At 43.7% G+C, this 27,689-nt stretch overlaps 1 protein-coding gene across 1 annotated transcript in view; it reads right to left on the bottom strand.

The window, feature by feature from the left end:
* Nucleotides 1–27,689, bottom strand: part of Hmgcr (HMG coenzyme A reductase) — a 217,801-nt gene that overhangs the window by 96,783 nt on the left and 93,329 nt on the right. Inside the window, exons 6-7 of the mRNA XM_080272343.1 lie at nucleotides 17,126–17,232; nucleotides 11,965–12,069 (exon numbers count right to left, since the gene is read on the bottom strand). Coding sequence (XP_080128469.1) covers nucleotides 11,965–12,069; nucleotides 17,126–17,232 — 212 coding nt within the window. The remainder of the gene's footprint in view (nucleotides 1–11,964; nucleotides 12,070–17,125; nucleotides 17,233–27,689) is intronic.

Below are 27,689 nucleotides of genomic sequence, written 5' to 3' on the forward strand. Positions count from 1 at the left end.
AAGTAACTTGGTGGTGGGATGGGGGTGTAGAGGTTGCAGGTAAGGAGAAAACAAGGCTTTTCTGGGAATGGAAGAAGGGTGGTAACAGAGAGGAATACCTGCCTGCCAAGTGTAGGGCTAGAAAAGAGGTTTACAGGGTGAAATCTGAGTCACAGGGACTTTTACTTAATAACCTAAACCATGTAGAAAGGAAGAACATGATACATAAGGAGGCAAATCAGATGAAGAGGGACAATAGAGATATCAAAGGTGAGCAGTGTGTGAAGAATGATGAAGGAAGGGTAGTGGTGAACAGTGGGGATATTAAATATGCATGAAGAAAGCATTACAGTGGGTTGTTCAATGAGGAGTTTGACTGGGACACGAAAGGTTTGGAGCTAAAAGATCCAGTGTTCGGCCCTTGGCCTTTGACTGACAATGCTACTGTGAGTGGGGGAATAGGCAGGATGCTCGTGGGGAAGGCAGCAAGTGTGTCTGGGCTACCTGCTGAAATGCTGAAAACCTCAGGAAATAAAGAAGTGAAGTTGGTCGCTGACCTGTGTCACTGATCTGATGAATATGCTTATATACACACACAGACACAGACACACACACACACACACACACACACACACACACACACAGACACACACACACACACACATATATATATATATATATATACATGTGTGTGTGTGTGTGCTGTTCCAGATGACTGGCTGAAGAGTGTAATTGTAAATGTGTACAAGGGTAAGAGTGATGCCCTAGAAAAAGGAAATTATATAGGCATATAGCTTTTAGACAAGATAATGAAGGTAATGGGGAGAGTTCTGGAAGGTATGATTAGAAAGAGTGAATACTGATGAGATGATGTTCAGGCTTATGCCAGGCAAAGGGACCACTGATGCCAATATTCACTGTTCAACAGCTTCAAGAAAAATATATAGGAGAGAAAAGGGAACTGTACTTCATTTTGTAGATGTGGAGAAGGCCTTTGACAGAGTCCCTAGAGAGGTGGTGAAGTCAGTAATGAGAAAGCCTGGGATTGAGGAGTGGCTGGTTAGGGTGGTTATGGCCAGGTATGTGGGTGCTCACACCCAGGTAAGGGTGAATGGAGATTTGAGTGATGAGTTTTCCATGAATGCTGATGTGCACCAGGGGTCAGTTTTGAGCCCCTTGTTGTTTATCATGGTACCTGAGGCCCTCTCACGTGACTTCAGAAATGGATTCCCGTGGGAGATGTTGTATGCTGATGATTTGGTGTTGACTGCTGAGAATGAAAGGAAGGCAGAGGAAAGATTTAGGAAGTGGAGAGATGGTATGGGGCACAAGGGCTTAGAGTTTTCATTCACTCATCATCCAATCCTACATTGCCTCATGTGAAGCGTAGGAGCCTGGGGCTAGGCAAGTTGGTCCGGACAGAAAATTAGATGTAATAGTATTGCTCACGTAATGCCACTCATCCGAGTGGCATTATGTGAACAATAAACCCCAACCACCCCTTAGATAAAAACCTTCACTGGCTCAATCCTATTCGAGCGTTGTAATTATGCACTAAACCACCAGATGCCAAAATCTGGTTATATGGTTACCACCCAGCATAGTAAATGGTTTCCTGGTGCACAGGAAACCATTTGGATTGTCAGTCAGTGTACAGTCACCCACAGGCAGCAGGAAGAGGAAAAAATGAAGAACAGAAAGACAGAAGAGGATGGAAGGAAAGAAGGATGGAGGAGAGGAAAGGGCAGACATCCGAAAGCAACACCACATTGAGTGAGTGGATGGTGAGAGTCCCCACCTAAATGCAGATAAAACGAAAGTGATGGTATCTAGGGCTGGTGGCGGTACTGTTGAAGAAGAAGGAGAGTGGCCATGTGCAATCTGCCACCAAGGTGTGGGAAGTAATTCCATCTTGTGCAGTGTCTGTGATAAGTGAGTGCCAAAAGAGATGTAGTGGTATTAGAGATAGACTACGAGATAATGCTGATTTCATGTGTGCGGTGTGTCAAGGAGAGCAAGTAGAGATTGTCAGGCATGAACGGATTGAATGTGCAGGTAAGGCTCCACAGTGTGTGGAAGAGTTTTGTTATTTGGGAGACATGTTATGTGCTGGAGGTGGGGCTGGGGCTAACTCCGAGGTTAGAAAAAGGAGTGGTTGGAAGCGGTTCACAGAGCTGTTGCCTCTCCTGACATGGAGAGTGCTCTCTCTCACCGTGTTATGAGACCTTTGTATGCAGCATGTGTAAGGAGTGTAATGCTGTATGGTAGTTTGACTTGGGCAGTAAAGGAAAAGGAAATTCACAGGCTCAAACGTACAGAAATAACAATGATTAGGTGGATGTGCAGTGCATCCCTGTGGATGAGGCCTCAGGGGGGCTAGGTTTACAATGGAAGAGTTGAAGGGTAGGATGGGACTTGAGTGTATTGGTGTTGCAGTGAGGAGGGGTAGACTGAGGTGGTTTGGGCATGTGGAGAGGATGGGAGATGATAACTGGGTGCAGAAAGTGAGAAGTGTTAATGTCAGGGGTAGGGTTGCAAGAGGCAGACCGAAAATGGCCCGGGATGAGGTCACTGAGTGTGACCTCAGGGACAAGGGACTAAATAGGGAAGCTACCTGAGATCGAGCAGCATGGAGAGTCGCCATTAGGTGACAAAGGCCAATGCATACAAGCAAGTTGGAGCCTTCAAAACAGTTCGATGAACTATAGTTGAGTTAACGTGTTTTCCATTGCAGATTCCATCAATTTATTTCTCCACGATTCCTCATTGTTCCCAGCATCCATACTTTCCCAAACAACTTCTCTACAGTTAAAATCCCCCATGATTATTATTCTACTGTATCATTTTGTGGTAGGTGGTGGCGACCATCATCCACTCATGTGATGTAGTGCTGCCTACTTCCTTAGCTTTTATCATTTTTTTTCTGTGCCTGCCCTCCTCTCTTCCTATTTCTCCTATCTTTCCTGTCACTTCTTATTCCTTTTCTTTCCATTACAGGTGGCTTTACATTGAGTGACAAGCCAAATGGTTTCTTGTAAGCCAAGAAACCACTTACAACGCTGGGTGGTAACCATATAACCAAATCATACGTGCTCCCTACGTGTCAACAAGTGGGTTGGTGGAGGGTTGGTGCCCCACCCTGTAAAACAACTAACTCAGTGTCAAATGGCCACCCTTTACGAGATTATGGTGTCTGGCAATAGATAGATAGATAGATTTCTTCATTCAATTAACATTTTTATCTTCATAATGGATTCTCTTATCAACTGTTCATAATCTTCTTTTATCCATACCCTAGTTTGGGGGGGCATATAAAATACTATTACATCTAATTTTCTGCACAGTAGTCCTCTATTTCCATTCCCAAAAGTTCAGCCATGGTATTTTCAATTTCTATCTTTTTTGTTTTTAATCAGCATGGGTTAGACTCATCACACCTCCCCTAAACTTCCCCTTCCTACCCTTCCACCACACATTACACTTGTTCCATCCAAATAATTTTGTATCAATTTGGTCTCCACCAAGCGAATAATTTCAGGTTTCTTTTCATTTACATAGTCTCTAATTTCCTCTTTTCTTGGATAATAATCCATCTACATTACTAAACATGATTTTTAGATTTACTGCCCCAGTTTTGTCCTTACTCATTCTTCTCTTCTTCATATTCACAACCATCCCCCTTGTTTCCTTCACTTCTAGTTCCTACAAAAGTACGAGAATTACTGACAGCTTGTTGTATATTTGTAAATGACAGGCTGTAATAACATCATCTCATAATGCACTCTCATCTCAGTTGTGTGGGACTGAAACCTTCCTCAGCACTGCTGGTCAAAAAAATGCATGACTGTCAAGAAATTAAAATGTTTTTCTTTTTGAATAAACACATGTTGAGTATGGCAGTGTGTGAGGTAGTGCGCCCCACACAGATGAAGGTGCTTTATTACATGAAGTTATTACAACCTGCAGTTTATATAACTATATATACAGTATACAACCTGGAAACCATCATGACCAGTGGAGTTAAAATTCACTATCATTCAGAGGACAATAGGTCTGGGTATGTGGATCCGAAAAGGAAAAATAAATAATTATGTGGTGGCCATACATCTTTTACTTCTGTGGTGGTGAGGTGGTATCCAGCCTCACATATGAGGGTACTTTATAGCACAACGTCATTACCAAAGTTCTGACTACGCCTCATAGGTCTAACCATCTGTACATATTATTTTTGGTAATTTCCTTCATACATGCACTTCACAGACCCTAATCCAGGAAAAGCCAATCCACTGACTATCTTTCCAAATGGTATCCCCAACTTGTCATAATCTCCTTTTTACATAATTCATTCAATCATCTCAATCCCATCAATTCCTCAGAGTCATATCTTCCATATCTCACCTTCTTACAAACTAATTAACCATATCCCTCAATAATCTAAGAAAATGGGCACTATCACATCTCCTCCCACCTTCAAATTCACTCACTTGTATCTTTTCACTGCCCTACTGCATCCATTCTCTTCATATGACCATATCATCTAAGCACTCTCTCTTTGGTGGCACATTTTTGCAAAGATTCTGGCACTGGAGGTAGTTTCTTTGATTCAAGACAGAAGAGTATAATTAATTTACTGAATACCCAATTCATATAACACCCTATAAATCCCATGATGTATTACCATAATTTATACTTGCTACCTCCAGATAAATTTCTTCATTATAGAGAACTATCTGTAGTGACAAAGTTAAAAACAGTCCCCATTAACTCCTTGATTTCTTTCCCTAAGCTAGGTACAAGTGTCCAAAAAAAAGAAAGAATTACCTGTCCATTTACATCATCACATTCAAAAGGTTATATTTTTATCATTCAAATACAGTATGAAGCAATTACAGGCAATGGAAATATTCAGTCATCCAGTGGTGGTCAAGTAGTTTGAGAATTAACCTGCTGTCTGAAAGGACAAGTGTCAATTCAGGCTGGAACATGGAACTTTCTCTTGATTTGAACTCTATTTGACATGCAAGAAAAGCATTTGGGAGCCGAATGCTTATTGCCCACCAGAATATGCTGTTGGCCAAGTTACAAGCTACTGTACTTACAAACCAACTGTGAAGAAAATTTGCAAAACTCTGTGGAATTGTCACTGTGTTTCACAAAAGGCCAATCCATATTAAAGAAACTACCTGACCTTTGGCAACCATTCTGGTGACCTTGACCTTGACCCCGAGTGCCCATTTTCAAACTCATCCAAGATTTTTGTCCATATCTTGATACCCTGGAAGGATTCATGTTGACAGCCCATGCTGTTCATGAGATATCCATCCATCCATCCATCATCCAATCCTACATTGCCCCATGAGGAGCGTAGGAGCCCAGGGCTAGGCAGCTGGTCCCGACATTTAAGATGAGAGTGACCAGCCTCACTCATCCCTGAGTGGCATTACATGAGCAATCAATCCCAACCATCCCTTGGATATAAACCTTCACCGGCTCAATCCGACTGGAGCGCAATAATTACCCACTAAACCACCAGGCGCCAAAATTTGATTATATGGTTACCACCCAGCGTAGTAAATGGTTTCATGGTGCACAGGAAACCACATGGCTTGTCACTCAGTGTAGAGTCACCCACAGGCTGAAGGAAGTGGAAAGAATGAAGGAAAGAAAGACGGAAGAGGAATTGTAGAGTCACATGGTGCTAAAGGCGGCTGATAAAAACCAGTTGACCTTTGGCAGCCTTTTTGGTTACCTTGACCTTGACCCCAAGTGCCTATTTTCGAACTTGTCCAAGATTTTGGCCATATCTTGATACCCTGAAGGTTTCATGTTGATAGCTCAAGATGTTCATGAGATATAATGGTAACATTCACACACACACACACACACATACACACACACACACACACACACACACACACACACACACACACACACACACACGGGTACGCACGCACACACGCACACACACAGATGCAGGCAAAAACATTATCACTCCGCCTTGCTATAGGTGGTTGGTCAAAAAATATAAATTAAAAAGAAAAACCTTCCACCAGATTCACCATTCATGTAATTACATCAGTCATGAACAAGACAGGTTTAGAATGAGTTCCATATGGGAGCAGACTGTAGCACCAGACGAGCAGGGCGGTACTTACAAGGTGGATGGAAAGCTGATAACAGGGAGAGCTGGAGCTCCCGTTTCATTAGCCCTCAGGACTAGTTCCTGACCATCTCCCTTTGCTGAACTTTTTCTGAGTTTCAGCAATGCAGAGAGTAGGCTTGCATGCTCTCCAATACAAGTTTCTCTAAATGTCAACACCAAACTACATGAACATTACACACTACACTTCCCATTCAAAATTCAGCTTCAATGGTGTCTCATAATCAAGCCTCGGAGTCCCCAGAGAGGGGGACCACAAATGTCCCCACCAGCCACCCCTCTCCTGGCAGTGACCCAGCAAGATGCCTGAAACCACTGTCTGACTCACTTCTTCAATTCTGTAAAATTCATGGCCTTTCCTCAAACTTTCTCTCTGTTGAGCACCACCTCTTCACCTCTAAACCTCACTTTCTCTTCTCAACTGAACCTCAGCTGTAAGAAGTGACTGACAGCAAACCCTTCTCTGTATCCTCCTACTTTCTCTATACTCATTTCAATGCAAAAGGTGGCTGTTGTGTATATGTACACAACTCCTTATTGTGTTCCTGAATTTAATTCTTCTGAATTCTCGACTCTCTGGCTTCGGCTTTCCTGTCATTCTCTGATTAAGTATATCTGTGCTGTTTACTTACCCCCTAATTCTACTGACTATCTTACTTCTACGATGGAATGCATCCTATCCATTTCTACTTTCTCTGAAATCTCCATTCTAGGATCCATTCACTGATCCACCTGGTGAACAAGCCTACATCTTTTCTATCCTTAACCCCACCATGGCCAAAGGCCCGGAATTTTCCGTGCATGCCAGGCCGACGCCGGGGCCATTTTTTGAAGTTTCGAAAATTGATTTTTTTTCTTGCCATATTGAAGAGAAAGTTCAGATGCACCTAACAGTGCAAAGCCCAGCTTCCTAGATGCATTTTATGGCTTGCAATGGAGCGCGGAAGTTGCAGAAATATCGGCAACCGATATCTGCTGCCCAGGGGTGCTGCCGCAACGCAACTGGGCAGGTGGTTATTTTTCTTTTATCTCCCAAAACAATACGAATGGTGCTGAAATGTTGTGCATATATGAGATATGATGATATCGAATGATTTCAGTACATAATCTGTTAGGAATGGCTGGAAAAAAATTATGAATACTTTTTCACCTTTTTTATATAAAATATGTTTATGGTAGTTTTGAGTTATTTTTTACGTTATCGTTGTGCCCATGTTTGGAAAAGGGAGCGAAAGAGTTGAATTTTCGGTCTTAAATGAGAAACCTGCACGTCCTCCAAGGTTAGACTCTGCCACAGGAGAATAAAGTGGAGCGTGAGATCCAATTAGCAACGCGGAAGTTGAGTCGCAACTTCGAGCTCCCACACCACAAGCATGGCTAAAAATAGAATCATAATGCAGTTTCAGAAGTCTAATTATTATGAATACAGATACAAAGCAGAAATAAATAAGTTTACAGACGGGGGAAAATGTATTTTTTCCGTAATAACATGTTCATCTTTCCCTATCATTTTACATTCATCTTTATCATTTTACCTTGTTATTTTCGCAATATATATTGCTGTCTCGTAAACAGGGTGGTTGTATGTGTTTTGCAAGGGAGGAAAAAGATTGTATCTTCTGTCTGGGTCAAGATAATGGGTGTAACTATGTGTTTTTAGGCATGGCCACGAGCAAAAAAGTCATACATCCACTCATCATGACAGCAGGTGGTGAACTGACAGATGATGTGTGAGAGGGTGAAGTCAAGGTCAGTCTCATGTCCCAGATTTTCGTTCACTTCCCAAAGGTTTTCACAATTTTCTACAAGTTGCACTGCATCAAATGATCCAAACAATTACAGCAAACCTAAGCAAATAACTAAAGATACCAAGACAAAAATGTATTTTTTACTTATTATCATGTCTTTTTTGTATGTGCCTGTATTACTTCATAATCGTAAACAGGTGGTTGTGTATGTTTTGCAAGAGAGGACAAAGATGCTATGTTCTGCCTGGGTCGAGATAATGGGTGTAGTTGTGCTTGTTTAGGCATGACTAGGAGCGAAAAAATCGAAAATCCACTTATCACAGCAGCAGGCTTTGAACTGCTTGATGAGGTGTATGGGACTGTAATGTAGGTCAGTGTGAAGACGTTCAGAATGTTCGTTCACTTCCCAAAAATTTTTGCAGTTTTTTATAGACCGCGCTCAAACGACGCCTGCGGCCATTGATCGGCTAAACATCATTCGAAGCCGGTGGCCATGGAGGGGTTAATGACCTAAAGCAGCTTGCACAGCAGCCTACCTGTATCCCTGACCGCCTTGGAGAGAGTTCCAACATACTTGACCTCTTCCTTACAACTAATCCTTCTGGTTACACTGTTAATCTTTCCTCTCCATTGGGCTCCTCTGATAACATACTAATCACCCTAACCTGTCCTATCACTCCAGTATGGCCTGCTGACCCTCCAAAGAAATGTCGGTTGTGGAACTTTGGAGCTGCTTGCCCTCAGGCATTATATCTTTGATTTTCCCTGGATTACTGCTTCCATGGCTGACAGCCATTTGAGTGTGCCATACGCATTATGGAGGGTATTCTCTCGGGCATGGAAGCATACATTTCTTTCTCATATCCTTTGACTAACACAAAGATACTTTGGTTTCATCGCACTTGTTCTAATGCTGTCCACAACAAGGAAAAGGCCAACAAAAGGTACTGGGGCAAACCCACCCCTGAATCCCATCTTTTTTATGTTTCTGCCTGGAATCGTGCTGTCTTTTCTTCGATCTGCTAATAATAATTTCATCCATACTAAATGCTCTGAACTCTCCATCTCGAATTCTTCCTGCTCCTTCTGGCACCTTGCCAAAAACCTTTCTAAAAACTGTACCTCATCATCTTCTCTTTCTCTTTTCTACTCTGATGGCTCTGTAGCTATTTCTTCTACTGATAAGGCAGATCTCTTCACTCACGACTTTCTACTCCAGTTCCATCTTAGACGATTCCGGTGCTGTTCCTCCATCACTTCCCCCCTCTGACTTCCTCATGGCTAACATTAAAATTTCTTCAACTGATGTATTTTCTGCCATCACTGGCCTCAGTACTAACAAGGTATATGAGCACGCTGACTAGGGAAACTCTTTCATCTTTGTCTGTCAACTTGTATATACTTTTCCTTCTTGCAGGAAGTCTGCTCTCATCCAGCCTGTTCCAAAAAAGGGTGGCCATTCCCAACCCTCTAACTACTGCCCAACTGCTTTAACATCCTGTGTTGGTAAGGTTTTTGTGTCTATTCCTACCAAAAAAAATTTAAAGCATCTTTCCCATCACAACCATCTTTCTGATCATCAGTGTGGGTTCCGTCAGGGATGCTCCACTGACAATCTTCTCACCTATCTTTCAGACTCCTGGTCATCCTCCTTTCGGGACTTTGGCAAAAGCTTTACCACTGCACTTGACATCTCAAAGGCTTTTGATTGAGTCTGGCATAAATCTTTAATTTCCAAACCGTCCTCTTATGGTTTCTATCTTTCATCTATAGCTTCCTTTCTGGTCATTCTATAGCTGCTGTTGTAGATGGTCACCATTCTTCTCCTAAATCTACCAACAGTTCTGTTCCTCAGGGCTCTGTCCTATCTCCAACTCTCTTCCTCTCATTCATCAACGAGCTTCTAAGCCGTACATCTAACCCTATCCACTCATACACTGATGATTCCACCCTTCACCTTTCCATTTGCTTCCCACAGCATCCACCTCAGCAGTTACTTCAACAGACAAGGGATGAGGCTATGGCACACTTAATGTCTGACTTGGCTCTTATCTCTGACTAGGGTAAAAGTAATCTTGTTGTTTTAAATGCATCAAAAACTCAGTTCTTACTCCTACCAACCTGTCAACATCTTCCATAGGAGTACCCACTAATGTTTAATAATATCCAGCTCAATCCTGCACTAGCTTTAAACATACTTGGGGCTTCATTCCCTCAGGATTTATCTCGGAAAGATCATATTACATCTCTTGTAGAATCTACTTCCAAGAGATTAGGTACGCTAAGCCAACTCCGTACCTTCATTATCCCAGCACAGTTGTTGACTTTATACATGAATTTTATTCTCCCCTGTGTAGAGTACAACTCTCATGTGTGGGAAGGCTCCATACATACAGCTCTTCTCAACAAGTTGGAGTCAAAGGCTTTTCATCTCATTAACTCTCCTCCTCTCACTGGCTCCCTTCGACCTCTGCCTCTTCACCGCACTGTAGCATCTATACCTCTTTTCTATCGCTACTTCAATAGTCACTGCTTCTCTGAACTATCTGCTTGCATCCCTCCACCAATACACTAGGCATGTAGCACCTGTCTAGCAACAGTCTCACCCCTTTTCTGTCCAACTCTCTAATGCAAGAGTTAACCATTACTCCCAGTCCTTCATTTTTGCAACAGGTCAACTCTGGAACTGTCTCCCTCTGTCTGTACTGTAATTCCTATTTCTTATAATCTCCATCTCTCAAATGCAGTGTCCAAGCATCTCAAAATGAGCGGATCTTGAATTTGGCTCCCTGTTGTACTGTTTTTGTTTTTTTTCTTGGAAGGAACTGTTTACAGGCTCCTGGCATTTGGTTCCTTCTTCATCCGTCCATCCATCATCCAATCCTACGTTGCCCTATGAGGAGCGTAGGAGCCCGGGGCTAGGCAGGTTGGTCCTGATATTTAAGATGAGAGTGACTACCCTCACTCATCCCTGAGTGGCATTACGTGAACAATAACCCCAACCATCCCTTGGATATAAACCTTCAGCGGCTCAATCCCACTGGAGTGCCATAATTACCCACTAAATCACCAGGCGCCATAATTTGGTTATATGGTTACCACCCAGTGCATTAAATGGTTTCCTGGTGTACAGGAAACCATTCGGCTTGTCACTTAGTGTTGAGTCACCCACAGGCAGAAGGAAGAGGAAAGAATGATGGGCAGAAAGACAAAACAGGGAGTGTAAAGTTGCCCATAGGCTGAAGGATGTGGAAAGAATGAAATAAAGAAAGACACAAGAGGAAGGAAGGAATGGAGGGAAGAGGGGAAAGGGCAGACACCCGAGAGCAGCACTACATCGAGTGAGTGGATGGTTAGCGCCCTCACCTACCCCTTGCATAAGTAAATAATATACAAATGAAAGGCACTAATATCCAAGTGATGACATGTGAAGGTGTGAGACATGTAGGAGAACTGGGCCTTAGGGAACAGAGTATCATATCTATCCATAAAATCACACACACTGTTAAAAATGCATATCAGCATCCCATCCTGTGAGATAGGCCTAGTTCCTGATCACTAATGAACTGTTTTCATATGAAATCTGATATCATACGGAAACTACAAGATTAAAGCCTACATGTAACCTGCAGGAGGAAAAATCCAAATGATAACAATTAACCATATACACAACTCAAGATTGCTACTATTCTAATAAACCAAAACATATATCATTATACTAAAACAATGCCAAACATTTTACTATTAATTGACGTGGTTTGCCTTCACTTGTATTATATAAGTACACTATCTGATTTGTTTGGAAACAGCTAAGCCACTCACAGAACTAGAAGATATGACAGTAATCTGGATTAATGTTATAAGCAACAATAATTAGCTAGTGATATTGAAGAACACTTTTAAGTAGCAAAATATGATAAACTAATTCTTAGAAGTACTCCCCCCCCAAAAAAAAAAAAGGTCCAACAACATAATAATGACGGTAAACTTCCATGAAGATTTAATTAAAATGAAGTAACTCTCATTTCTTAAACTAACAGGTCCCAATTTGCAATACTGGTCTTTATGTGGCCTCACCTTGACACGCTGCACGACTGGGTTAGGCTTCTCTTCCTCAGCCATTGCTCGAGCTAGTGTTGCCATCTGCCATGGTGGTTGACCAGATGAGCAGCGGTTTGACAGCTGAAAAATTTCAAGTCAGTCTTAACCTGAAACCTGACTATTATGACATGCTGAGTACAAAACAATTTCAATATGCTCCTTCAAAACTGTAGTACTTTCAAACTTAAATTCACTTTTTCAGTAAAATGTCTATTTATCTATCTACAGCCAGATGTCTTAACCCCATAAGGGGTGGCCACAAACAAACTGCCCTCATGTCTCCCTGTCCCCTGCCATACTGCTGCCCTCTTCCCAACTCCAATGCACTCACATCCCCCTCTCTCATATACCTCTCCACTCCATTCCACCATCTCATCCTCAGTCTCCCCCTTCCTCTCACCCCCCTCCAACGCACTCACATATATTCCCCTCATTAGTCTCTTACTCTCCATCCTCTCCATATGGCCAAACCATCTCAATGTATTTCTCCTAACGCTTTCTATCACATCCACAACCACACCACAATGCTCCTTCACTTCCTCATTTGTTAGTCTGTCTCGCCATGTAACTCCACATGTCCCTCTCAAATAACTTATTTCCACTGCTCTCACTCTCGACTTGTGTCCCATCAAAAAGGTCCAAGCTTTGCTTCCATACATTAGTGCTGGTGTCATAATATTATCATGCTGCGACTTTTTTTTCTTCCATGCTAACTTTCCTATTCCTTATCACTTCCCTCAAAGTACCAGAAACCTTTCTTCCCTGTTATACCCTTTCAAGCACTTCTCAAAGACCTTAACTTTACTCTTCTCTACATTCACTTTTAGATTCTGTTTCTTACACACTCTCCCAAACTCATTCACCAAGCCTTGCAGTTTCCCTTTTTCTTCATTTAACAATACAGTATCATCTGCAAACAACAGTACAGGGAGTTTCCAAGTGCTGCCCTCTCTCATGAGGGTTTCTCTAACATCCAATGCTGTACCTTGTATCTCATTTATAATTCCATCCATATACAGATTGAACAACCTTGGTGACCTGACACATCCCTGTTTCAATCCAACATTCAGATAGAAAATTTCACTCAGTTCACCATCCACATATACAGCAGACTCAGCGCCCTCATATATACTCTTCAAGTCTTTCAACAGCTTCCCATTAACCCCAAATATTCTTAATATTTGCCACATTCCTTGTCTATCTACTCTGTCATATGCTTTCTCCAAATCCATGAAGGCTGCATGAAACTTCTTTCCCTTCTCTAGACACTTTTCCACTAAAGACCTTCAGATAAATATCTGATTTACATAACCTCTTCCCTTCCTAAAACCATGTTCTTCTTCATCAATTTCCTCTGTTATTTCCCTAGCTCTGTCAATAAGTATCCTATCATATGCTTTTCCTCTTACACTAAGAAGATAAACGCTCCTTCGATCACCACACACTTCTTATTTCCCTTTTCCTTTGTACAGAGGAATATTATACCTGACATCCAATCCTCCAAGACTATCTTCCTCCCAAGCCAATCTGCACATCTTTCATATCCATCATACTAGTATCTCTCCCCCATGCTTCAGCATTTGACTACACACTCCATCAATTCTTGAGGTCTTCCCCATTCTGACTTTCTTCATTGCTTCCACTACTTCCATCCTACAGACCTCTTCCTCCCTTCTCATCTCACTCCTTCTCCCAGCAATTCCCCAGCCAATGATATTCACATTACTTTCATTCTCTATGTTTAACAGAATCAGTAAAATGACCTCCCATTTTGTACCCCTATGTTAACCATTTAAAACACCCAAGGAATGGGTGATGATCTCTTAACCTAAACCTCCCCATTATTATATCTTACATGATTAAAGCAAACCTAGAAAAAAAAAAAAAAACAAGCAAACTACAAGAAGGTACACAAGGCACAATTCACACAAGACTGATCAGGCACTAAAAATTTTCAACCTGATTTCTTTCTTTTTCATTTAATGAAAACAATCACCATTAACAATATGAATACAGCCAACAAATCCCACAACTTTAATGGTAAAGCAGAAAACACTACACAACTTCCTAAACTGATTCAGCTCAGATGGTTTCAGTATGAAACAAGCAAACAAACCCATTAAGAACTACAATACAGTAACAGCATCAGACAAAAACAATGCTACTGACTCAGTACCAAAACGTATCCTGTTATACATACATCTCTATCTATCTAAATTGCCAGATGCCTCAATCCCGTTTGGGGTGGCCACAAACAAATCGCCTCCAAGTCGCCCTGTCCCCTGCCATTTGACTGCCCTGCTCCCAACTCACACCCCCCTCTCTCATATACCTCTCCACCCCATCCCTCCATCTCATCCTCAGCCTCCCCCTCCCTCTTCCCCCCTCCACCTCACTCACATACACTCTCTTCGTCAGTCTTTCACCCTCCATCCTCTCCACATGGCCAAACCACCTCAGTGTGTTCCTCATAACGCTTCCTATCACATCCACATCCACACCACAACGCTCCTTTATATCCTCATTCGTCAGCCTGTCTCTCCATGTGACTCCACAGGCTCCTCTTAAATAACTCATTTCCACTGCTCTCACTCTTGACTTGTGTCTTTCCAACAACGTCCAAGCTTCACTTCCATACGTTAGAGTTGGTATCACAATACCAACTTTTTCACTTCCATGCTCACTTCCCTGTTTCTTATCACTGCTTTCAAAGAACCAGCAACCTTTCTTCCCTGCTGTATCCTTTCAAGCACTTCACCCTCCAAACCTCCATCCTTACTCATCACACTACCCAAGTACTTAAACGTACTCACATTTTCCAATTCCTCACCATCCAACCTCGCTGTACATTCACTGACTTCACCTCTCTCAAAGACCATCACTTTACTCTTCCCTACATTCACCTTTAGATTCAGTTTCTTACACACTCTCCCAAACTCATCCACCAAGCCTTGCAGCTCCCCTTCGTCTTCACTCAACAACACAGTATCATCTGCAAACAACAGTACAGGGAGTTTCCAAGCACTATCCTCACTCACCAGGGCCACTCCAACATCCACTACCCTACCCCGTACCTCTTTTATTACCCCATCCATGTACAGATTGAACAACCATGGAGACATGACACATCCCTGTTTCAACCCAACTTTCAAAGAGAAAAATTCACTTAGTTCACCATCCACACGCACTGCAGCCTTCGCACCATACATACATACATACATATATATATATATATATATATATATATAAAATCCTGACCACAAAGACAATGACAAGTGCCTAGCAAACTTTCAGGCACACAAGTCATGGTTTGGTAGTGAACCAAACCAAAAATCCACATTCATAATAACAACCCAATTTTGACTCACAGGGGTCAGTTCTATCACCCTCTTTTTAAAGTTTTTCCTCCATGATTCATTATCCGTCGTCCCTCTGAAACAATGCTGTCTTATGATGATGAAACAGTAATACCTTCACTGTTATAAACACATCCTTCATCTCCCTCTCTATCCACCAAAAGAAGGATGGAATGGAAAAGCAATTTCAGACTGCAGTCCACAAGGCTCAAGTTCAGATGAGCATGAGGCCACATCATCATCATCATCATCCTTACCAACAATATACACACATAAAGCTGACATGAATCTCAAACACATCCTCAAGTCTCCCACTTTAACTACCCTCTATCCTTAGGAGAGATATCCAAAAATCCTAAAATTTACTTTGGACATATATGTGACTTTTTCTTAATACACAACCAACATCAATAAAAAGGTACCTTATAAACTCAATATATTCAAAACACTCAGAGGCACTACTTTCAAACAGCAAAAAGAATACCTGGAAATATTCTATAAGCAGTCTATCTGAACAGAGGTACATGAGCTCATGCTAGGCTCACTCTGGCAGCCCAAAATATGGAAAAGATTACACAGACACAAAACATATCTTTAAGAACAAGAACAGGATGTACAAAGAAAACAAATATAAAGCACTTGCACCAAAAACCACAAGTACAGTACTGTACTAAACTCCTAATCAAGTGCGTGAATAAATGAGGCAAACAATCAATGCTTATGCAAAGGATCCACTCCACCCTTGGAACCCTGTGCTGCACCACCTCAAAAAAAAAAAAAAAAAAAAAAAAAAAAAAAAGCCCCAACAACATCCTGATACCCTTCGCCATCCATCACTACACTTCACAAACATATAAACAAACACAGCCACCTCAAATCTCAGCTCAAATAGAATTGTTCATGAATGTTCTACCTATTTATGACCAAACACCTTAGATTCCAGAGAAGGTGGCCAAAACAAATTGTCTCCATGTCTCTCTGTCCTCCACTAACAGGCTACCCCTCCTTCCAACCCACACACTCATTCATGCAGAGTACCTCTCCACCCCATCGCCACCCTCATTTTCATGAATCCCCAAGGAAACTACACTTCCTAGACAGGCATGAATGTATCTGTCCAGTCTATGGTGTAATCATCACCCTTCCCTGATGCATTACCAACACAAAAATACAATACACAAACAATACACTATGATCTTACTGTCATGGAGCTCCCACACCACAACATACATACTCACCTCATGTACCTCATAACACAGACAATCCTTCAACATAACCTAAACAAAAGATCTGTTTAAGCACTCAGCTGGCGTGGCCAATTTCCTGCAGTTCACCTGGTTCACATCCTGATGAGCCTCAGGCTGCCACAACAGCAATAGCAATAACAGATTCATACTTTTAAAATTCATCTTAAAACAATCTTTTATTTCAGATTTAGGAGAGACCTCTTATGGCACAGAGGTTGAAAATAATTTCTATTAATTTCTTTGGTATAAAATATTACAGCCTTTACTCCTTGTGGCAGAGTATTTCACCAAACTCAGGGGACATTTTTCACGTGAAAAAAATTAAGCATGCTCTCACAATGCCTTCACATTACAGTGCTAGAAAAATAACAGGAAAGCTGTAGCACTGGTGTCTCAGAAGTCTGCAAGGCACCACTTGCTATTTCTTATAAGAAACACACACTTGTGAATTATACCCTCAAATCTCTTACATTTCCTTTTTACTGCTTTTCACCTCCATCATTTCCCTTTCATTCCTCGCACCTTGGGTCTTACCTCCAAAACAAGGGACAGGCAGGCAGGGAAGAAGGTCATGAAGACAATGTAGTTGACTATGATGGAAACACATGCAAAGGCACACATCTGCTCCAGTCGGCTTACTCCTGCAAAAAAATATTTATCAGGGGAAATGCAATAACCCCAAAATGCAGCACTGATTATCACCAACATAATTGCAGCCCTATATCCCTTTAATAAATTGGAAGTAAACCCAACAGAATTTGGCCAAAAATCTTCATTCGTTCATCACTTGAGTTTTAACAATTTGGTCTTACACCCATTCATTCATCACTCAGTTTGGCCACACATTCAGTTACCACTCAAGCCTCTGTCTGTGTTTCCTACTGCCTATGACCTCCAAGTTTTCAAATGCAGTGTGTCCAGGCATCTCAAAATGAATGGATCATGAATTTGGCTCTCTGTTATCTTGTTTTTGTTTTTTCTTGGAAGGTATGTACAATCTTGCAGGATTCTGGCCTTTGGCTTTGTTTTCCTTGCATTGAAAAAAAAAAAAAAAAAAAAAAAAAAAAAAACAGCAGCAGCAGCTCCACCTCTATTGCAAACAATCTACAGGTTTTCTTCTTTACTGTGCTCCATCTTCAAAGAAACAAAGCTCACATGCACACATAATATTCCACACACCAAACACTAAACAGCCATACCAACGGAACAGAACGCCAAGGCCTCATTACTTACATACACAAATCTATTCTCTTCAAAAATACAAATCAGAAAACACAATCACTTTTACAGCAAGACACTGCGCTAGAAATACACTGTCAGGTCTGATCACAAACAAGAAATCAACATCTGCAACATTTACTTTCCCTCTTGCACTGGAGGGAAGCCTACCTGTGATGCTGTGCACCCCAGGCAAGGAGGAGTAGCTGTGACTTTGTTCTGGGAGCAAAATCTCCCCAACCTTCCCTGCGACTTGTAAACAGGACCTCAGTCACCCTGGCAGGGCACCATATGCTGTATGGGGGCACTTGCCTCCTATACCACTTATTACACAAAGGGAAATGACTCTCCAGCTGTCATTTCCTCTTCCTCACACTTGCTAGAAATATTGAGAACAATCCCACAGACCAAACATGATACAACTGTCCAATCAGCTCTCTACTCATCACAAACACTAGACAAACACAGGGATATATTCAATGTAATTCTTGCAGAGAATGGATCAACCACATGTATTACACCTACAGATACCAGACAACACCACAGCACATTGGTATGTGACAGGTGTAGTACATCCACAAACATTCCTCCTGTCACTCACACAAAATTGCCCCCATCCCCACCCTCTCCAACAGCTCCTCCTACTCACACATCCACTGCCACAACAACATAATCCCCGTATACAAACACTACACCTAACACTGCCTAGACCAGGTCATCGTTGGACGTGTTCCTCCCGGCCAGTTGTCAACCGTCTTTATTCTCTGCTGCTCAACCCATCTCAGCCATACCATCACAACCAACTTGTTTTGGTCATCTTGCAGTAAAACCACAGCATCCCAGTGTAATATCAAAGTGAGTGTATCAGCCAAGTGTTAGGCCTGGCATGAAATCTTCCATGACTGGCCTCGCCACTCAGGATGTCAATATGGACCTCGCCCCTGCAGCCGAGGTTGCTGCCCCTGGCAAGAGGGTGAGGACAGCCTCCACCACTAGTGACGATGGTGGTGCCCCGGAAAAATGGATACAGCCTTCCTCCCCAGACAGTGGTGTCACCAGCAAACCAAGGAGCCTCATCTACATAGTAACATCTGCTGAAAATACCCCTATGTTTTTCAACCTGCCCCGTCCCGTCGACGTTTGGGTACGTTGCAACATTTTGCATTTGCCAGTCCCGATGACGTACTGGTACGTCGTGCAATTGCAAGGTCCCTAATTTGCACAATTTTCAATTTTCGCGCGTGATTTTTCATACGTATACACGGGACACCTTCCTCTATTCCCCTACAAGATGCCAAGCAGGGACAATGCCTTATACTGCATACCCTCCCCCCTCCCCTCCTCACTCCATTTTCTCAGCAATTCACCTGTTACCAGTGACCTGGCCAGTAAAGACATTCAGGGCCAGAGTGATTCCCCAATCGATGACAATGTGGAGGACAAAGTTTACATAGCATTAGAGGAAGAAACAGTCAGAAATAATGATCAGGTAATGTGGCAAAAGAAGGTCAGGTATGGTGATGAGTTAGTGAGTGAAACAATGCTTATAATGCCTATATTATTGTTTGAAAACCAATATACTCTCGTACTACATATAAATTCGTACCAAGTAAATAAATAAATACCGTTTATGAGTGGTGTGAAATAGTTACCCTCCCATAGAACTCGTTTTCTTTGGTGCCAGCCTGTTAGAAAACCCAGTCAGGTAAGGAGGTACTGGTACCTGGATCGAGTATTTTAAACCTCAGGTGAGTGATTTCTCTATGAATTTTCGATGTTTCTCACCAAAAGTGGAAGTTTTAGCCAAAAAAAAAAAAATTTTCCGAAAATACCTCAGGATTGGGGGGTGTCAGAGGTGCGAAATAGCTCGGGACATGACGGGTTAATCCCCGCAGGTTGTCAGACACCATCAACAAGTCTTCATGGGGTAAGTATTGTATAGAGGGGTCACTTAGGGCTTTGGGTAGAGGGCCAGTTATTAGGTTCTGTCTTTGCAGATGATGTGGCCAAAATGACTGTTCCACCAGAGTCCCTCACCCGCCAGGGGACTGGCCAATAAGGTGCTGGTTGGCTCGCTCACCTTCCAGTGGCGAGTTCTCATATGGGAAAATTGGGCCTATTGTTCCTTGTGTCAAGGAGGGGGAACTTTTATGTCATCTTCATTGCCTTCGGCAACTGTTCCTCCCAGCTAGTGAAAATCACTCGCCTCACGGTCCACCCTCCTGGTGGTGAGAACGCAGTGGCAGCCAGGGTAGTACTGCTCAAATTCAGGGGCCCCTGCCAGAGCAGGTCATATTTGGTCATTTGTGCTACTCTGTAGGGACTTACATTTTTCTCATCCTGAGGTGTTATACGTGCCATCGATTTGGGCATGGCACAATATCCTGTAAAAATAAAGTTCGGTGTTCTCATTGCAGTAGGGTCCACCCATGCAAATCTCCATCGGGTAGTCAATACACCAATGACCCCTACTTCATTTTCTGCGGTGGTGCACACCAAGTTGTCTCCCGCACATGCCCAGTCTACCAGCAGGCACTTGCTATCTATGATGCTGTCAGAGCTGACCCATCGACCCTGTCTGATGTCAACACCCATTTGCATACCCCCAACCCATCCGGACGCACTCCTCCCAGCTCTAACTCCTCGACAACACATACTGCTCCCAGTCAGACTTCCTGGCCTGTCCAGGAGGGTCTCACATATGCAACAGTAGTCAGCAACTGCTTTTCAGCTTAGGATGACCTTGCTGGAACATCTGGTGGCAAGTCTGCAACCGAACCATGTGAAGTGGAGTGAACAGTTGCTGTGTCCTCCCCAACCTCCCAATCTGCGGTGCTGCTCCACCCTGCCCCTTCACCAAAGTCCTGTCGTCAGCGCTCCCACCCAACAAGGACCTCTTCCCCACATGCTACACAAGACTCCATAGTTCCTTCCATCCTGCCTGGAATAATGTCAGCCAGTTCCACCTCATCACAGGTCACAACTCCTGCCTCAGCTCCAATCACATCAAACGTTGCCTCCCCCAGTTCTCCTGAAATGGGCTCCACACCTGGTGAATCTCCTGCTCCTCCACATCAGCCTGCACCAAGGACAACCTCCCACGCTTCCCCATATGCCAACCCCACAGGTGCCCATTCTTCAGAATCCTTTGTGGACCTTCAATTAACAGCCTTCTCCATGTACAGAAATGGACAGTCCTTTAAAGACATCCATGTCAGCCTCCTGCCCCAGCTTCTCTCCCTGCTCTCATCCCAGTGATGGCTCATCCACCTCTTTGCAGTTTCCTTCTCTGGAATGCCAGATCTCTTCTTCGGAAAACTTCCGATTTCAAGCAGACAATTGTAGACCTCGTTCCTGACGTTATTGGTCTATGTGAGACTTCTGTCTCCACATCTCCATGTGTCACTCCGGGGTTTTACTGTATATCGGGCTGATCTTCAAGGTGTTGGAGGTGGTCTAGCTGTCACAGTCAGGGAGGATGTGCCTAGCTCGGTTCTGCCACTGACCCTGCCCCCTCGAGGGGTGATGGAAGTTCTTGCGGTCTGCCTATCCCTCGTCAAGGGATGGATCACTGTGGCGGTTTGCTACTACCCGCGCAAGGACACAGGCCTGGAAGAACTCTGGGCATATCAAGACCAGCTCCCTTCACCTTGCCTCCTCCTGGGTGATTTTAATGTCAGACACCCCCACTGGGATTCTTTTCTAGCCCAGGGTTCTGGCAATAAGTTGGGAATTCCCCTTTTCCAGTTTCTATTAGACAGCAATGGCTTCAACCTGCTCACCCCACTGGGGTTACATACCCTTATCGACCCGCACTCAGGCCTGCCTTCCACACTTGATCTATATGTGAAGGATTCTGTTTTTGGTGGCTCAACCATCTGGACTGGCCCATATTTGGGATCTGACCACCTTCCAGTTATCTTGGATGTCCCCGACCTTTCCCCACCCTCCTCTGCCCCACCTCGTCCACAATGAATCCTCACATGAGGGTCCTGGTCCTCCTTTATGGTAGCCCTTGATAACACGGGCTCTGCCTGGAGGGCCCTTCGACAACCTTGTGATGGGCTTTACATCCTCTGTGATCACAGTGGCGACCTTCCACAGGTCGTCAACACATCCCTGAGGCACTGTCACGGTTCCTTGGTGGAAAGAGGACTGTACCAGGGTTGTTCGGGCTAGCAGGTCTTCTTGGAATGCCTGGTGGAGGTGTCCCTGTCCTAGTCACCTAGACCTTCACCACCTTAGGGATGCAGAATGCAAGCGGACTCTTAACCGAGCTCGCCGTGCAGCCTGGTCTGCTTTCTGCTCAACCCTGTCATTCTCTAGCTCACCATTTCGAACCTGGCCCTTCATCCGAGCAATGAAGGGTCGCCCTACCACCCCGTCGTATCCTCTGGTGAAGGAAGGTAACCTGGTAGGCTTCCAAGACAAGGCTGCCTTCTTGGTTGCCTTCTTTGATCTCAATTTGGTTCCCCAGCTCCACTTCCAGGTCTTCAGCACTTACTCAGGGCCACTCAGGCAGGCATCTCCCCCCCCCCCCAGCAGGCTTAGCCACCCCTTTTACCCAGGCAGAACTCTCCTCTGCTCTGTGGAACTTACCACCAAAGAAAGCATGTGGCCCAGATTTTGTACCCAATGAGTTTTTGACTCATCTCACCGTACGCCATCAGATTTCACCCTTAGGCATATTTAATAACAATTGGGCATCAGGGATCTTCTCATCATGCTGGAGAACCTCAAACCTCCTGCCCATCCCCAAGCCTGGGAGGGACCCCACTTCTTCGGCTTCGTACAGGCAGAAAACATTGTCATCCAATGTTGGGAAGGTGCATGAGAGGATGATGTGCTGTCGGCTCTCCTGGTGGCTGGAGCATGACTGCCGCCTGTCTGAGGTACAGTGTGGATTCCGCCCAGGGAGGGGGACATCTGATGTCCTCCTCCAGTTTGACAATCGTGTCCACCAGGCAAACTGTCATAAGCAGATACTCCTGGCAGTCTTTGTGGATCTCCAGGGGGCTTCTGATTCTGCCTCCCATGATGGGATACTGTACAAGTTGTGCTGTCACAGGCTCTGTACTGGCCTGGGTTTTTAGGAGGAGCGATCCTTTCATGTTTCCCTAAGGGATATGTACTCCTCCCCTACCCCAGTCAGGCAGGAAGTACCACAGGGATCATGCCTCAGTCCCCTACTTTTTAATGTACTAATGTATGACCCTCATCCTACTGGAGTACCCATTATAGTCTATGCAGACGATGTCTCCATCCTCCGCAGTGCTGCCTCATTATGGGAGGCCCAACATCACCTCCAACAGGCCATGAATGCCTTTGCCACCTGGGCTGCAGACTGGGGACTAACAGCTAATGCACACAAGAATGCTCTTATGTGCTTTGGTCATTGAAGGCTCCCCTCCATATTGATGATTCAGCTTGCCAGAGAGCCTCTTCGGACTCGGCACAAGTTCCTGGGCCACCACCTGGATAGTCCCCATCTCACGTGGGTCCCCCACATTGACCATCTTCGATCAGAATCCCTTAGGCATCTGGACATCATGAAGTGTGTCGCAGGAGTTTGCTACAGGGCTGATCGAAACACTCTCCTCCACCTGAATCTGGCCTTCAACCGCAGCAAGATCTCGTACGGTACCACCTTTTACGGATCAACTGCCCAGACCCACCTAAAAAAGTTGGATGTTGTTCAGAACATGGCTCTTCGCACTGCCCTAGATGTCTTCAAGTCTACCCCATTATTTTGCTTCATGCACAGTCTGGGGTGATGCCCCTCTCCATCTACCGCATGGAACTGGACTGGCAGCTGCTCCACCACATTTCGACTCTTCCCTCCAGCCACCCGGTCTCCTCCCTCTCCTGCTTCCCCACAGTCCTTTGTCAGCCTCTAGCTTGGCCACGAGTGAGGTTACCATATGTTATCTGCAGCATCTAGGCCTGCCACACCCTGTCTCTCGACTTGCCCAGGCCTGCCCCAGTGGCCCCTGTCCCCCCTTGGATGGATTTGTCTCCATATGTCTCCCCCTATCCCCAGTAACATCCTTGAAGTCGACAGATGCAGTCGTGGCGCAGCAGCTCTTTCCCAGCATGGACTCCTCTGTTTATAAGGATTCCCTGAGAATTTACATGGATGGGTCTCACTCCCCTCCATCTTCCTTTCCCTCTGCAGCCTATTTTGGAGATTTTTCCATATGTTAAACTTGGTTGTTCAGCGGGCGGTATGATGTCCTAACCGCGGAACTCATAGTAAGGGTTGCAAAGGATGTGTTGAAATTTACCTGGCATTCGAAGGAAAGCAAGAGATACAATGAGTTAGTAGTGAGGAAGGATTCACATTGGGGGGAAAGAGAGAAAATAGAAAATTTAAAATCACAAGCAAGGGAAAAAAACAGTGAGAGGGGAGATGAGGAAGCAAGCACATTTTTCTGAAGAGTACTGAATACGAAAATGTTGAAATGGTATATAAAAGAGAAGACAGAATAAAAATCACAAAGTAAGAGATGTTACATATGGTAAAGTAATAGATGGGGAGAACAGTACAGGCGGCCCTCTACATTGGCGGGGGTTAGGGGACACAGACCCCTGCGAATATGGAATTTCCGCGAATGTTTGGTGTGCCCTCCCGTAAATGCCTCTACAGCTGCAAATTACCCCGTGTGCAAGTGTGCACATACTGTACCTAAAAACATATCTGGGACCTGAAAGCAGCATAAAATATCACAAATAGTAACAGACCAACTGTATAAAAAAGTTTAATAACAAATAAGTTTTGACTGGGTATGGCTGTACTAAGCTAGGGTAAATATGTACCTCGTGACTTCCACAGACTCCCACGACTGAGTGCATCTCGTGCACATCCATGTGAGTGCAGACAAGTCATCAGCTTCATATTTACCCCCAGTTTCTTACAACTATACCCATTAAACTCAGAGTTACCTCACCACTGTCCCTGAAGTTTTGGCAGACGAACTCTGACGACTTGTGATGACGATGATGAACATGACATTGATGATGCTGAAGATAATTAGCCATGCAGTTACTGATGACAGATGACTGGATGAGATGGTGTGGAGTGTAACTGCATGGCATGAGGTGTCTACATGTGCACAGACTCCACCTCATCTCCACTGCTAGCGTCATCGCCGAGTGGTGGTAGATTGTCGATATCGCCCTCAGAGGCAGGTGGAGAGGATGATGCGTCGTCAAAGTCAGAGAGAACAGGTTCAGGGTCACACACGGGTTGAGGTTCAGGCACAGATGCAGGCTGCTCAGCCTCAGGTGTAATGAAGGAAGATGAGTGTGAGGCAGCAGCAGCAGGTCGCGGTTTCTTTGAAAAGAACAACGTGATAGGCAACTGAGACTGCTTCTGCTTCATGTCATCAAATAGTGTTTTGTAGGGGATTATGCTCTGATCTATGGTACTCATCACCTTATTCGGCACAATAATGAAATTACGGGAGATCTGATATGGCAGCGTGGAGGCAGCGAAGCGACCGTGACAGTGGCAGGACATAGCCTAAGGGAGAGACAGATGAGCGCAGGAGCACGGTGGTTTGGTGCGGGCCTGGTTTGGCGTAAAATGACCTGTGAGCATCTGCACTGCTACAATTTGCAGCCGCGAATGGAATCTTGGCTCCATAGGGGAGCAATTCATGAATCTGCGAGACCCGCAAAAGATGAATCTGCAAATGTGGAGGGCCACCTGTACAATGAAAATAATGTACTTTATGATAATAGATGGACTAATTTATAAAAAGTTAGTAATATGATTACATTAACAAAGAAAAATAAGAGGTAATTTGTTTAAGTGAAACAAAGTTAAAAATGGATATGAAAAAAGAGATGACGGTGGAGTGGATATAATATATGGTATGGAGAAGGGACAGAAAACAAAGAGCTGGGGAGAGGAGTTTTAATAACAACAAAAAATAATCTGTAGGTAAGATATGTAGAAATAGATAATAGAAATAAAAATGTCAAAGCTATATCAACAGAATTCATCAATGAGACACAGGAGTAGCTTATTTGCCACCCCAAACAAGAGCATGGAATGACGAAGAAAATGACATACTGTACTGACTACAGATGTGATGATATAGCTGGAAAAGCTTGCACATAAATGAAACAGACTGGTATTGAGATCTTAATTGTTAAGAGGTTAACTGGGAGGTAAGTGATACAAGTAATAACACCAATACATGAGGATATAAATTACCTGAACTGGCAACAGACAACTTATTGATCCAAAATATTCAAGAATATACAAAAATAAGAGGTGACACTGAACCACTGAGGTCAGATCTTCTTATCAAAAAAAGATCCAAATGATATCCAAAATATAAAGCATTGTTTTCCCATATGTAAGAGTCATCATATACTAACTGAACTTGAGCTTGTATACAGGGAAGAAGAAGAAATAAGTGAGCATATGGAAAACAGGTATACTAATATCTGAGTGTAATAATACAGCAGGGATTATAGTCAGAGATGCATATAAATTAGTCAACTACTGGGGCATATAATCTATTGATGAACATAAGTGAGGACATAATGGGTAAAGTGAACATGGCAATGGTAAGACCACGATTGGAATATGCTGCCATATAAATAAAAAAGAGAAGGTGCAAAAAGCAGCAATGATAATAGTGCATAAGTGCACACATGGTATACAGAATGCTCACAGAGAAGATTATATCATGAGAGATGTGGGGAGAATGAAAGGACATAGTTTTAAATTGGAAATACCACCTTGCTTGCATGATGTAAGAAAACATAGTTTGCCAAACAGAAGTACAGTATAATGAAATAGAATAATTTGGATGCAAATGTGGTTTGTGCTGAGAATATCCATGCATTCAAAGCAAATTTCGATAGCTGTATCAGTGGAGGTGGGACAACACGAGTTTAGCTAAAATCCAGTAGAACTCAAATAGGTACACACACACACACACACACAAAATCATTACACAAACATTACCAGATTCTCTTAAAAAGCATCCAACCTCCGGGCACTCCAGACATGATGTAGGGAACCTTTGGTACAACCCCAAGGGGCAACTTCTTACCTGCAGTTGATAGGTCTGCTGGCCCAGCCAATCAGGCCTGAGAAACGACAACAACAAAAACAACACCTACATTTGTGCTGAAAAGATCACTGAACTTCGTCACCCTCCACACATGTGATACTTCCCTCATAAATAAAATTTGTTGCCATCAACAAACTCCCTCCACATTATATACAGTAAACGCTTAATTATGTGTAGTTACATAGTGGTAGCTGTTTCAGCAGGAAGTGACAGGTGGGCAGATGTACTATTTTAGCAAGTACACAAGTTGTGCATTACTGGATGCGAATCCCTAGAGAGATAGTGGCAGTTTCCTGTTGGAGGTTGCAGTTTGGTCAACAAGGGGCCACCCAGTACAAGATTAAGTGCATTGTCTCGTACTACCTCCAGCCTGGCTAACATATGTTCACAGCGTGTTACACGGCAGAGAGTGCAAGAGTCAATCAAGGACATGATGGCATGGGCGTATTAGGTGCAAAACACATTGTAGCTGGCACCTCCCTTCAGGCTAATGATGGATCTCATGACTCCGGTCCTTGTAGCCATCCTCTCCCACAGATACCTTACCTGTACATCGAAGGGCAGCTTCTTGTCAAAGCAGACACCTAGGTACTGGTTGCTGAAAACTCATTCAAGGCCTGTCCCCTACATGAAGAGTAGGTGCTCTGAGTCTGGAACCCATTCAAGCTCTGTACCCTGGATGAAAAGTGGGTGCTCTAGGTCTGGCTTTCTGAAAGTGATGGGTTTAGACTTATGAGAACTGATCTTCAGCCCCAACTCACAACACTGCTCATGAATACACTCCAAAG

Source organism: Coenobita brevimanus, chromosome 50, assembly GCF_032717465.1.
Source record: "Coenobita brevimanus isolate Jiangsu-jjx chromosome 50, ASM3271746v2, whole genome shotgun sequence".
Classification (NCBI taxonomy): Eukaryota; Metazoa; Arthropoda; class Malacostraca; order Decapoda; family Coenobitidae; genus Coenobita; species Coenobita brevimanus.